At 53.4% G+C, this 13898-nt stretch overlaps 1 protein-coding gene across 12 annotated transcripts in view; it reads left to right on the top strand.

Annotated features, from left to right (window-relative positions):
- The window catches only part of MAPT (microtubule associated protein tau), a 39341-nt gene that overhangs the window by 9921 nt on the left and 15522 nt on the right, over positions 1-13898 (top strand). For 8 of the 12 annotated variants that reach the window (XM_088179557.1, XM_088179555.1, XM_088179553.1 and 5 more), the window contains exons 2-5: positions 6313-6401; positions 7635-7721; positions 8697-8783; positions 10243-10308. In XM_088179557.1, the coding sequence (XP_088035683.1) occupies positions 6356-6401; positions 7635-7721; positions 8697-8783; positions 10243-10308 (286 nt within the window). In that variant the 5' untranslated portion in view covers positions 6313-6355. Of the gene's footprint in view, positions 1-6312; positions 6402-7634; positions 7722-8696; positions 8784-10242; positions 10309-12524; positions 13311-13898 lie in introns of all 12 variants that reach the window. The other 4 variants (XM_088179554.1, XM_088179561.1, XM_088179563.1 and 1 more) reach the window with 2 other exon arrangements.

Raw genomic sequence — 13898 nt, 5'->3', positions numbered from 1 at the left:
CGTGACAGTAGCTGGAGCAGATGGTGCCGTTGTCATCGTTTTATTTTCTATCCATGTGCTGAAACAGCTCAAAATAACTTTAGAAATGATGGCCCAATCCATGAAGAATGTTTTCCTTGCCCTGGGAAAATCTCCTGCAGCATTAGTGGCCACAAGGCTCTCCTGGTTCTGTCGCATCTGCTCTGACTGGGATCACTCACTAGACTGGAGCTGTGGCATGAAGAATCTTTCATATTTAATATCTTCATTACTGTGGCACCATTGAATATTCACAGAACTTCTGTCAGGGTGCAGCAAATGTCAGCAGTGTGAAATCAAAGAGAGAGGAGCAGCAGAGATCAAAGTAAGCAATAAACACACACCTTGTGTCTCACAACGTCTTTTTCAAGCCTGAGGCAAAACTTGGAGGGGCTCAGGTGCAGCTGGGGGTGCCTGGTGCTGGCACAGCTCTGGCCTCCCACATTTCCCCCTCTGTGGTGCTGCTGCTCCTAAATCAGCGTGAGGTGACCCCCAGTGCAATTTCTGCTTGTGGGGGCTCAGTTGTGGTGCCTGGCTCCAGCTCCTGGGGGATGTTAGGGCAGTGCTGGTGCTCCCAGGGAAGAGGGGCCAAGCACTGGCTCAGGGCCACACAGGGACCATCAGTTAGTGGGGATGGATGCCTGCTTTTCTTTCTTCGGGCAATGCAGTCTCTCAGAAAAGCCATTTCTGCCTCCTCATGGTGTCATTTCCAGCCAAGGCAAAGCAGTCACTCGGTGGGGCAGAACAGCTCTTGTGCCATTGATTGTCCCGGTTCATTAAGACTCTGGGGGGCATTTTTAAGGAACTTTTTTTCCCTCTTTTCCCTCTCTCCATCCTTTCTGGTGGTGGTGGGCAGGCTGGGGGAGCAGTCTGTGACACTGTCCTGGTGTTGCAGCCACATCTGGGCAGAAGCCCAGCCTTGGGAAGGCAGTGCTGGGGGATATATCAGCCTTCCAGAATTTTCTGTTAGTTAAATAGTGACTGCTACAAGCCTGAGAGCTGTCGAGCCTGCCTTAGAACCTGCAGCAGCAGAGGAGATGCTCTGGCTTGCAGCAGGTTGGGCTGAGCCTGGGATGGGAAGAGTCAAAGAGAATTAGCTGGAAAATAAGATCTGCCTTCTCTTTGATCCTCTCTACGTGCTCAACTGCTTAAAGGCTTCCCAAGCCAGCAGGATTTTGGGGAGGGAGAATTTATCCCCCATCAACCATCTCGGGGCTCAGTGAAATGCAGGCAAGATGCTGTAGCAGGGGGTTGAGAAGAAATCCGAAGGCAGCCTGGTAAATCCCTGCCAAAGAGGCTTCTCTGCCCTGTCTCACCAAGAGCCTGCTGAGCACACAGGGCAGCCTTTAAAACTGCTCCTGCTTCCTTTTCTGCTGCCACCTAAGCCCTTCTGAGCAGAGCTCTAAGCTCGCTAAAGTTAGTGGACTTAGGGGCAGCCTGATTTCTGCATCATGTCGTGGAATGAGCAGCGTGATCTGGAGTGTCAGCACCTCCCTGGGCCACCCCGGAACCCCCCTGAGAGCTCTCGGGGAAAGCTGGGCTGGGGAGGTGGGACCTGCTCTGGTTTTGGGAAAGGTTGGGCTTGGCTTGGTCAGATAAACCAAAAGGGAGAAGGGGTGAAAGATCAAGGAAGGAAGGAAGATCCATGTGGTGGCAGGAGATGCTGCAGGGGTCAGGGAGATGCTCAGGTTTTGGGGAGGTGAAGGTGGAGCAGTCACAGTTGTTTTATTTGGGCACAGAGCAGACGTGCAGACAGAGCCATTCCCCCTGTGCTGCAGCTCAGGCCATGGGCTGGGCTTTTGTGGTGGATAATCTGGTCTCTAATTGCTGCCCTGCTCTGAGGCAGCTGCTGAACTGGGCCTAAGCTGATTTGGGATGGCAAATTCTGTTAGTTTAATTCTCAGCAGCCCTGAGGAACTTATCAGTGTGCGAGTGTCCCTTGGCTTTTCTCTGGAGCCCCCCGTGGTGACCCCTGAGCTCTCAGGGCTCCTGGCTCTGGGCAGGTTTGATTTGTAATTTGTGCTGGGCTGAGAGGGGCTTTGGGCAGGGACAGACACCCAAAAACTGTTCTGCTGTGAATCCAAACCCCTCTCAAGTCTCTCTGGAAAGTGTCCAGCCCCTGGAGAAAGGGGCAAAAGTTTCAGACCTCCAAGGAGTTATGATGAATATGGAAAAATCATAAAAAGAAAAAAGAAAATGTGCACTTTTGAGACAATTTATTTTCTAACTCTGTCCTATTGCTCCAAGAGGCATTTATCTGTCTTTGAACCTCAAAGAAGTTTTCTGTCCTCTTGACTAGATATCCTGAAATTCTTGTAATTTCTCAGCTCGCTGCATATTAGTGCCTGCAATTAATGAGATCATTGTCCATATTCCTTCCTCTGTCAGCTTCTGGGAAAAACAGTACTTGGAGAAGTACACAAAGGAGATGAAAAGGAAGTTGCTTATGAATTATGAACAGCCTTTCAGGCTGGTGGTGTTTCACAGTGCTGTCACTCTGTTTTAATTATATCATTCAGACGGAGTGATGTTTTTTTTAAAGCCCTGTTTGTGTTTGATCACCTTTCAGAGGTAACACTTAGCTCGTGTTTGTTGAATTTTCAGTTTTAACAACAAGAGTGAGTGCTTTGTGTCCTTTCTCATTAAATAAAGGAGAAGGAAGATGCTGAGACAATAGCCAGGAGGCTCTGCTTGGCCACCTGGGAGTTACTGGGTGATGGCTTGGGTATTTTGTGGGTATTTTGTGGGTATTTTGTGGGTATTTTGTGGAGCTGCTCGGTTGGGTGCACTGGTGAATCCCAGAGTGTGCAAATCCAGCCAGCACCTGCCAAGGCGTTGCCCTCTCCTGCTGCTGGAATATTCCATTTTCTGCATTTCCTCACCCCTGCAATGTTCATTTTTCTGCATTTCCTCACCCGTGTGAGCCCCCATTGGCAGCGCTGCCAGCTCGGGGTTTATTTTGGGCTCGGGGTGTGTAAATCGAGCCCCTGGTGCCATCCTTGTGAGCCCGGAGCTGCTGTGGGACAGTGCCAGCCGTGCCTGGGGACAGTCCCAGCCGTGTCCCCGGGGCTGTGCCCGTGCTGGGTGGGGGGCAGCTGCTGCCCTGGCACCGAGGGGCTCTGGGGAGGCTGTTCCCTGCTCCTTTGTGATGTCCGGCACAGATGGCACATCTGGCTGCTCCCACATCTGCCCCGTCCCCCTCCCCTCGGTGGGGCTCGTTGTGTTCACGTTGTCTGCAGCCTTGGGTTCCTCTGCCTTGCAGAGGAGGAATTTCCCACCGGAGGTTTAAGAGCTGGGGCTGCCTGGCTCGGTTTGGGCTCGGGGTCTGGCTGGGCAGGGGGTGCTGGAGGTCTGCGGGGTCTGCCAGGGTTCCCAGGCTCTGCTCTGGGGCTCGGATGTGCCCAGCCCGTGCCCAGCCCGGGTGCTGGGCAGGAATTGCTGCTGCACGCTGGCCCTGGGGCTGGGTACAAAGAGAACCTTTGGGGTGACCCCACCGTGTCCTTCCAGTGTCTGTGGGAAATGGGCAGAGATTCTTTCCAAGGAGCTGCAGTGACAGCACAGAGGAATGGATTCACACTGAGGAGGTTTGCAGTGGGTGTTAGGAGGTTGTTCCACCCTGGCAGGGTGGGCAGGGCTGGCACAGGGTGCCCAGAGCAGCTGGGGCTGCCCCTGCATCCCTGGCAGTGCCCAAGACCAGGCTGGACATTCCTGGGACAGGGGGAGGTGTCCCTGCCAGGGCAGGGGTAGCTCTGGGTGGGTTTTGAGGTCCCTTCCCACCCAAACCATCCCAGGATTCTGGGGAGCATTGAAGGCCGGGTTGGGGGGAGCTCCGAGCCCCCCGTTCCAGTGCAGGTGTCCCTGGCCACAGCAGGGCTTGGCAGGAGCTGGCCGGGCTCTCCCAGTTCAGCTCTGCTCCTGGGCAGACTGGGATGTGCTGGGGCTCCTGGGCTGCAAACAGCACTGCAGCTGCTGGGCTGAAATTGGGCTTCAGGTCTGGAAAATGCCAGGTTTGGAGGAGCTGTTAATTATGGGATAGGCTGCTGCTTTTTAGATAGTGTCCCTGGTTAAGAGAATAGTTCTGCTGGGGATGGATAAGGTTCTTTGGAGGGTTTGTGCTTTATCTGCCACGCAGAGTTGCTGTTCAAGTTTATCTCTGTGCAGCTTTCTTTGCTCTAATTATGCATCACTGAACCATTGCTTCAAGGCGGGGCTGGTTTTACACTTTTAAGAATATTTTAGAATATTTTTTCCCCTTGATGTTATGTTTTTCCCTGAGAGGGATTTCCCCTTCCCCCATTCAAAAGGAAAAACAAAGAGTATTATCATTATGGACTTCTTTCAGAATTTTCATTCCATCTTTGAGAATTCGAATCTAGAATATGTTGCTTTAATAAGATTTAAATTCTCTTTGGTCATATGAATCCCCATCTCCTCTGCACAGCCCTGGCTGTTCCTTTGTGCTGGGAGAGCCCTGGGTGCTCAGGGCAAGCAGGTGACCACCAGCCCTTTGCTGAATCACGGCACTGCTGCAGCCCTGCATGCCCAGAATTGTCCAGAAATGCCCAGAATTGTCCAGAAATTCCCAGAAATGCCCAGAAATGCCCAGAAATGCCCAGAAATGCAGGCCTTTCCCCGGGGGGATGCTGGCCACGGGGCCAGTGGATAACCCTTGGACAAGGAGTCTCCTCTGGGTGATAGAAAGGACGAAATGTGGGGAGACACTTGACTGCTCTCCTCCAAAAACACACGGGAGGGAGGGAGGGAACAATGCCTGTGTAAATGCAGCACAGCACCTCTGTGAGGGTTTTCTGGATGTGCAGCTGGAAGCAGAGGTGTCACTCTGGGAGGGGTGCAGTGAGCACAGTGTGGCTGGGAGGGATCAGCTGCTGCTGCCATCCCCATTTTCCTGCCGAAGACAGGGCAGAGCTTTGGGAATGCTGCTGTAGGGAGGCCCCTGCTGTGTCCTGCACACACACAAACACACCAGAGCAGCACTTTTTGGTGTCATTTTACACTCGTGTTTGTGCCTGGGCTGCTTTGGTGACCCCTGCACTAGGTTAACACTATATTTTAGTATCTCAGTGCTGTAAATAATATCAAGCATCAGCCAGATGAGGCCTGGATATAATCAATATGATCCTTTGAGCACTGGGAGGAGGGTGGCCATATGTCCAAATAATTAGGGCCCACCAATTAGAGCAAAAATTAGATACTTAATTCTTTCCTATTTTTATACCTTCATTTTTATGGGTGATTTCATTCCAGTGCAATTTCTCCAGCTTCCTTGGTCCTCCAGTCCTGTCAAATGGCTTTGTAGCTGTCTGAGGCAATAATTAAATTGCAGAGTCATCTTGCTAAGGCTGAAAAAAAGCTGGGTGAGAGATCTGGTTACTGGCCCTGGAGTTTCTCTTGTGTGGTTCCATACATCCAGTTAATTTACTGCCAGCACACAAAACCACGAGTTTCCTCCTTGCTGCTGGTAACCTGAGCTCCTGTGCTGGACCCACCACGGCAAACGTGTGATCACACTAATAGCTGATTATTAATCCCTGCCAGTGGCTGTGACGATGCCAGCTAAAAGCACAATCTGTCCGTGCAGCACAGAGCAGGGCCCTGCTCCCTGGGGCAGCCAGTGCTTGCTGGAGACTCCATTTCCTCCTGCAGATCGATGCAGTTTAGAAAAAAAACGACCAACTCGAGGTTTGGCACCTCTCTGCCTCCAGCCCAGCCCTGTTTGCTGTGCTGGGGCTTTGTGAGCCCTGCAGGAAGGGTTTGGGGCTAAAGCAGGGCTTGTGCTGTCCCCTCACAGCCACAGCTGAGTGACACCCTCTGCTCTGGCTCGTCCTGGATCCCCCCATGGGTCACTTTTGGGTGGCTTTCAGGATGATGAGTGTCTTGTGGTAGCTGTGTGTCCCTGCTGGGTGTATCCGAGGGGTGGAAGGATCCCTTCCCACAGCAGCATCTCTTGGCACACTGGTTAAACTGGGAAATGCAGAGTTTGGAGCGTGCCCCAGCAGTCAGTCAGCACTTAGCCTGCTGCTCACAGGCATCTCCTGGGGCTAAACTGTGTCACAGCAGTGTCCTGGGTGCTCCAGGACGGTCATTTTGCTTGGGACAACTTAAATACCCTTAACTTAAATAAATTTGGATGCAGCTGCAGGAGTTGGCTGTGTGTTTGTTGTGAGGGATGCAGTGACTGGCACATGCTTTTCCTGGTGCAGGAATGACCAGACCTTCCCTTTGCTCCTGTTGTGTCAGGCTTTGCCTAATGGGTGTTTTTATTCTCCTTTTCAGGTACCTTTGCTGAGAGGTGGCAGAGCAGCCTCAGGACACCACCATGATGGACGATCACGCACCTGGCCAGGAAAAACACTTCTCCTCAGGTGAGCACGTGCAGGAGGTGCTGAAGGAGCTGCCTGGCCCCTGCTGAGCTAAGCAGGGAGAGGGAGAGCAGCGTGCTGCTGCCAGGGCTCCTTGGGGACAGGGAGCCTGGGGCTCAGCCCTGCGGCCACGGGGAGCCACGGGGTGCTCCAGCATCCCAGGAAAATGCTGCTCGTGGCTCTCACTGCCCAGCACGAGCAGAACAACCCCTGGTGCCCAGCCCAGGGGTGTCCCAGGGCTGCAGCTTTGCAAGTGTGCCTTTGTGTTCACTCCTCGGTTTGCTATGGAAACACAGCACGGTTTTTATTTGGGGTCACAGCTCAAGGATGCTGCTTGCTGCCTGCTTCCCTCACCTGCACAGGGACCTGGGGACAGCTGAGCAGACAGCTCTGGGAGTGGGGGCCATGCTGGAGTCCTCCTCACCATATTTCAGACCTGCATTTCTCCAGAAGCTTTTCCTTTCTCATTCCACCACGCTCCACAATTGAGCTTGGAACCCTGCACAGCGCCAGCAAACCTGGTGTGGCTCACTCCTGGCAATGCTCCATGTAAACATCATCTTAATTTCCTTTTCTTGAGGTGCTTTGGACACCTCTTCCAGCAGATAAATGGATCTCTGTCCTGGAGGGAATCCACAGCATCCATTCATCCCGGGCTCTGCGCTCCGGTGCCTCCTCTCAGCTTTTCACACATCACAGGTTCCCAGGGATTTCGCTTCTTCTTTTCCAAATCGCTTTTTCCTGCTCTCATGATTTGATTTGCCCACGCCCTTGCTGAGAGGAGACTTGTGCCTCTTGCCCTGCTCTTCCAGAAGACTTTTGCCACCGTTTCTTGGCACAGAATGTCCTGCACCAGCCCCGTGCCAAGCAGGGGCTGGTTTGCAGCCCTGGGAGTGCTCAGCCTGCTCTGGGAGGGAGAGGACAACAGTGACTCAGGAGCTGCACACCTTTCCTCCTTACCTTGCTGAGATCTCCCTGCCTGCTCGTGCCATGCTTTGCTGTTTCTGCCTGCCCAGTTCACCGGGCTTTTCTTTTGCTGGTGGTTTCCGTTTGTTCCTTTTGGTGACACTGGTGCTTTTGGTTGGCATTTTCACGCTTTGCTTGCTTTTAGTTCAGGTGGTTTTTAGTCTCCAGCTGCAGCCTCTCGCTGCTGTGGATGTGGGCAATCAGAGTTGGTAACCCCCAGGCCCCAGTTGAGAGCCAAGGCCTTGCTGTAAGTGTTTGAATGTTTTCCAGGCTATCCCCTTCAGATACCAGTGGATGATGGATCAGATGAGCCTGTTTCTGAAACCTCTGACGCTAAGAGCACCCCAACTACGGAAGGTGGGAGCTCTTTGACTTTCTGCTCTGGAACCATGATGGATGGGGTCGTGGTAGCCTCCCCAGCCTCCCCGTGCTGTGTCCTGCTGGGGTTTCTCAGGAGGAGAAACCTCTTTGTTGTTCTCATCACCAGTGGTGGTTGCTGTGCTGCAGAATGAGATAAGGAGCTTTAAAGGTGCAGAGTGGGCTGCAAAGCGAGAAAGGTGAATTGTTCAGGACACTTCAGGAAGTTGCTTGTGGTTTTTTTTTCCTGCAAGGCCCCGTGTTGTGGGACACAGGTTTGTGTCCCTGTGCTCCCCAGGTCCTCAATGCCTCGAGGGTAGAGACTCTAATTCCAGGGTGGTCTAGAGACTTGTTCACTACTGTAATTACCTTCGTTCCTCTGGCTGCTTTAATCCCAAGTATCTGCCTTTGGAGACTTGAGGTTGAGGCTTTAGCTGCAAAATTGTTCTGAAAGGAAGGAAGGGTGGGCAGAGATGCTGAGCAGTCCCAGCCCTGTCCCGTGGGCTGAGTGATTGTCGGGAAAGTGCCTCAAGGAATCAGGACATAAAACCCACCTGGTGCAGGTGCAGGAGGGGATGTTATCCTGCTTTCCAGTAGGACTGGGGCAGTGAGGATGAGCAGACACCCCGCTGGCAGGTGGAGCCAGGTGTCTGTCTGTCTGTCTGTCTGTCAGCAGTTCTGTCCTGCTCCAGCCGTGTCTCCATGCAGGATTGCTGTGCCTGTGCATCAGGCACCAGGGGCTGCTTTTAGAGGTGGAATTTTGGCCCAGAAGCCTTCGGAAGGGCAGGGAGCTCGCTGTGGCACATTGTGAGGCAGGGGGCAGCTCGTGGTGGCCCCGTGGCTCTGGCTTTGCTGGGACATGTTCAGCTGTTCCCTGGCGCAGCTCCTCAAGGAGGGAGCTGAGTTTTCTGAGCAGAGTTCTTCAGGCACAGCCTGGCCTCCCAGCAGCTGTGTGAAAGCCGTGTTGTTTTTCAGATGCCACAGCACCTTTAGTGGAGGAAGGAGACCACGAGGATCAGGGTGGTGTGGAACAGCACGGGGAGATCCCAGAAGGAACCACAGGTGAGGGAGACCAAGGTGCAGCTTCATCTCTTGCTGCAGACAGAGCAGAGAGCTGGACTGGTCGGTGCTGTGAGACAACACCACGAAGCCTCTCACAGGGACACTGCTCCCAGTGCTGCTTCCTTCTTCTCCTGACAATTCCTCACTTGGTGGTGTCCTCTTGCCTTCCCCATCCTGGGGAGACTCCCAGCCGTTTCTTCTCTCTTTCTCTGCTCCACATCTGGCAATCCTTCTGCCTGGTGTCTCTGTGGTGGCTTTGGCTCCCACCTCCAGGCTCCTACCTGCAGCTCTGGGTGGTTCCTGCCCCTCTCTGCTGCTGCCCCTCGGTGCCTGTCCTGCAGCACTTGGGTCTGCCCAGCCCTCGTGGGTGTCTTTGCAGTGGCAGGTGAAAACCAGGCCACTGCAGCAGTGCTTTTAAGGATAATGCAGAGGAAGTGAAGTGACTAATTCAGCCTGAATGCCCTGTGGGCACTCACTGCACCTGGGCCTGGTTTTCCATGGAAGGATGGGGCCTTCCAGAGGCAGAGCAGTGACTGTGGTGGTGCTGTGTGTGAGAGAGCAGGACCTGGGAGGGCAGGTCTGTGTGCAGAAAATGAGGATGTGTCCCCTGTGCCATAGCCAATGGCTTTCCTTGGAAGCATCAGGCAGGACCTGAGAAAAGCAGTGGGTAGAAAAGGGCTTCTGCCAGTGCCAAACACTGGAACAACCTCACAGCAGCGAAATTTCTGTGCTGCATCCAGTCCCTGGGCTGAAACATGGAGGCTCTGGTGCAAGATCTGAGTGTCCCAGGGAGCCTGTGTGTCCTGAACTGCGTGGACAAAAAATGGGGAAACAGAAGAAGTCCTAGTTTGACTGGAGAACTGTGGCATACAAATATAATTGTGTAAGCTAGTTTGAAAGCAGTCACAGAAGTGAAGAAATGCTGATGGAGACAAACCATCATCACTGTGAAGAAAACCACGCTTCTCTGATGAACCAGTAGTGCTGAAGTTCAGGATCTCTCTAGATTTATATCAGGCTTGGAATTATGGTCTCACCCAGCCTTGGCAGGGTTCACAGGTTGGTCACAGGCACCAAAAAGGTGAGCTCAGGTAAGAGACATTCACGGAGTGCTGCTGGCCAGGTAAAGGCCAAGTGGGGGTAGAAAAGGGATATAAATCCACAAGTTTCCTTGCTCCTTAACAGCCTGTTTTCTGCCTGGAAGAGCTTGTACTAACCTGCATTTAGGATGTGGAAGTTGGTGAGACACTCGTGGTCTGTGCAGCACAGATCTACCCAGAGCCACCATCGGTGTGGGGAGATTTCCCTCCTGACACTGCCCTGCCGTGGCACAGCAGAGATCCTGCCCCTGCTGCTGGGCAGCCTCGGCAGGGAGGGGCATTGGTTCCCCAGGCACCTGCCTAAACTAAACCCTTATTTTGATCATGTTTTTCCCCTTCTTTCTCCGGCCCTGGAGCAGCTGAAGAGGCGGGCGTAGGAGCCACTCCCAACCTGGAGGACCACGCTGCAGGAGATGCCACTCAAGGTGGGTGAATCCTCTGCCACTGGCACCACTTGTTGCTGCCCACGTTGCTGCTTGGGGGTTTTGTTCAGTGAGGAAATGCTCTGCCCTGCACAGCAGTTGTGCAGTTCCTGGCAGGTGAGGGCCGTGCACACCTGGAATGTTCCAGCACACTCATTTCAGGGAGCTGCAGCTTCTCGTGCACCACATTTCCCTCTCATGGTGCCTCTTGGTCCAGCTGCAGAACCAGGGCATTCTCCAGGCTGGAAAAGCTGATGGCCAGAGGAGCTGCTCAGGTGGAACAGAGGCAGTTCAGGCCCAGATTGTTTAATTATTTTCTTTCTAATGTAAAACAGGACTCAAACCTCATATCCTGACTGCAACATTAAGGGATTTTTCTCCTCATCCCAGTCTTGGGGAATGTGAGTGACAAAGCCAGACACGGTGGGCAGCGAGTGTTCTCACAGCATTAATTATGTGTCTGCTCAGATGGGCTGAAAATTATCCAGGGACCCTTTGGATGCCTGGAAAGCTTCTCTTGACTCTCCTCAGTTCAGACTTGATGGAAAACTGGTTTTCCCAAAGCCCCCAGTGCTGGCTTAATTCCATGGGGCAGACTTAGGGCTTGAGACTCCCTGTGATGTTTCTGTCCTGCCTGCACTGCACACCACAGCATTCATTGAGTCTGCTGTTTAAAATCTTAGTGAAAAGCCATTTTGTGAAGCAGTTTCCCGTGCAGCAAACATAATAAATCCCTCCAGTTGGGCAGTGCCTTTCCTCATCATGGCTCCATTAGTGCATTTAGACATCCATGTCTTTGACAGAAGTAAATGGGTTTTGCCTTCTCAGCTCAGGGCAGAATTCAGGTTGTTGTTTCTTTCCACACACAGATGAGCACAATTCTGTTCATTCTGCTGCCTGAAATTAGAATAAAACCTTTACTTGCCTGGCCAGTGGTTTTTGGACTGTCAGCTCTTCCATATATGAAATAGTGGCAACCACTGTAAAAAGGAAATCAGGATTGTTAGTGGAAGAGTTGAATTTCTCTCTTCTCTCTGCCCTGCTTTTAGTGCTGTTTCTCACCAGATTTTTACTGAGCCTTTCTGCCTTGTCCTGGGATCTTTCAGCTGTCACATACAAGGTCTTTGTGTGGTTGTTTCACTTAACTCTGATATTCTCTTAAAATAGGGAGGACATTGATGGGAGACCAAGTCGGTCTTGACTTCATCTTTTTTTGTTTTATTCTTGTTTGTTAATCTGCCATGCCAGAGTTGTGATCTCAGGGCTCTGATTTAGGCTCTTCACCTGCTCAGTGCTCCAAGAGACCAGAGAGTCCTTGAAGCTGAACCTGCTCATAACACAAGGGGCCCATCCTTACTGGGCTGGCTGACTCTAAAGCAGTGTACCCACATCCAGGCGAATTCTCCATTGCTCAGGGCATCTTTCCTTCAGCTGAAGGGATTCCCAACAGAAAAGCTCCAGCTCAGTTAGAAGGTCTGGCTTCATGCAGCAGTTCTTGGGTGGAATTGTAAAGGTCTGTGTCATGCACTGGACAGTGACAGAACAGAATCCCTGAAAAAGAAAAGAGAAGCAGACATATCCTTGTCTCTGTGGCCTCAGGTTCTGGGGTTCAGGTGTCACTCAGCCCCAGTGGTGGCACAGTGGCAGCACTGGAGCTCCCAGTGGGGTCCCAGTCCCAAACTGTGGCTGCAGCCACGTCCTTCCCCTGCTCTGCCATGGCATGAGAGTGCTCTCCCCGAGCTCCTGGGCAGTGGAATGAGCACAGAGGTGGTTTGAGCTCTGGAGCCATTGCTGTGTGTGTGCCTGAGCATCCCCTGAGGATGGGGAAGGCCAGCAGGGGTTGTGTGAGGTCAGGAAGGAGGGCAGGGCTCTGGCCCTTGAGGCAAGAAGAGGTGGGCACTGACCAGCAAACTGATGGTCCAGTGGGAAAATGGGAATGCTCTTGGCTTCTGGAAGCCTCTACAGCTAAACCAGCTCATGGAGTGCAGGGTGAGCCTGGTCCAGGCAGGAATTTGGTGTCCCACTGTTGCTGTTCCTGTTTCCTATGGGGATCAGAGTTTCTTTAAAAGCCTCTGCAGGAACGAGTGTCTGTTCAGTGGGGTGGGGTGGGACTTGCTTTTCTCTCTGGATTTTCAGTAGAAATCCTGACTCTCTCTGATGTTTGACATGCCTGTGCTAATTTCTTGCCCATGCTTCACACCCCACGTGTCCAACTCCAGGCGAGCCGAGCTCCCCCGGGCTCCAGCCTGGCACTGCTGTGGGACAGGCAGTGAAAGGTGCCAGCCAGCCCCCAGAGCAGGCACCTCTGGCCCAGGAAACGAAGGCAGCTCCCACCAGAATCGAGGTGACCATCCCGATCCCCCTGGACATGTACCAAGGCTCCGGAGCGGCCGAAGGCAGCCGTGAGTTGTGGGATCAGGGAGGCGCCGCTGAGGAGCCCGAGCTGGGCACGGAGGGGCTGGCAGGAGCAGGTGGCACAGGTGACCACAAAGAGGCGACATCTCCTTTGTGTGCCAGAGCCACGGTAAAGGAAGATTCGGGTGGACAGGAGAGAGATGAGGACCGGGATGTTGATGAAACTGCTCAGCAGGATTTGCCTTCCCTTGGGGCACCCGCAAAGGGCTCGTGTCCAGCAGCTGCCCAGGAGGCTCGTGAAGAAAATGATGGAGAAAACAAAGCCAAAAGTGTCCTCAGAGACACCCCAGGAGAGGCCCTTCTGCCTGAAGCTGAGTCCCATAAAGCAGGAGAGGACCAAGAGCTGCTGGGGGGAGAAGGAGGTGCAGACCTGCCAGAGCCTTCTGGAAGTGTCTCCCAAAAAGAGGCTGAGCCCAAGGAGGGAGAAGATTCTGGGCCCGTGCTAGAAACATCCAAAGCCCCTGCTGAGGCAGGGGATGATGTGAAGGACAGAGATGCTCCTCTGGAAGAGGCTGGGGGCCGCAGGACGCCCAGGAGGAAGGCCAGTGGGCTGGCTGCAGACAAGGCCAGCCGTGTCCCTCTGCCCAAAGGTGTGTGCTCCAGCGGGGCTGCCTGGCCCAGCCCTGCAGCTTGCTGCCACCTCGGCTCCTGCTGCTTGGAAATGGCCTGGAGCTGTGCTGTGACTGATCTGCAGCACTGCTGCTCCTCCCTGCTGCTCCCTCTTTATTTGTTTAATCCTGGATTGGATTGCCAGACCCTCGTGCTGCCGTTCTGTCCCCTGCATGGTGCTGGCCTGTCCCTAATCGTGCTTTTTCTCACCTGTTTTTGTTTTGATTTCCTTGGATCTGTCGGGTGGGTGCCTCAGCTCCCACCTGGCCCTTCCCAGAGAAGATGAGGACGGGATGGAGGTGGCTCTGGCACGGTGCAGTGGGGCTCACCCGGCGTGGGCAGCTTGTTCCAGCAGGACACATCCCATCTGGTTTGCATGTCTGAGCCAATAACTCCTGGGATTGGCTTTCCTAAAGAGGAGGGAGGAGGAAAAAGGCAAGGATGGCAGGTCTGACCATGGAGAAGCCCCCACATTGATCCTGTTTCTTGTACTTTCCCCTTAAATATCCACTGCTGGCTGCTGCTGGAGGCACGGGCTGCAGCCAGCAGGGCCTTTTCCCACTGCCAGG

This window comes from Sturnus vulgaris, chromosome 27 (assembly GCF_052056855.1).
Source record: "Sturnus vulgaris isolate bStuVul1 chromosome 27, bStuVul1.hap1, whole genome shotgun sequence".
NCBI lineage: Eukaryota > Metazoa > Chordata > Aves > Passeriformes > Sturnidae > Sturnus > Sturnus vulgaris.
Note: the sequence above shows the minus strand (reverse complement) of the source record. Positions and strands in the feature narration are given on the sequence as shown.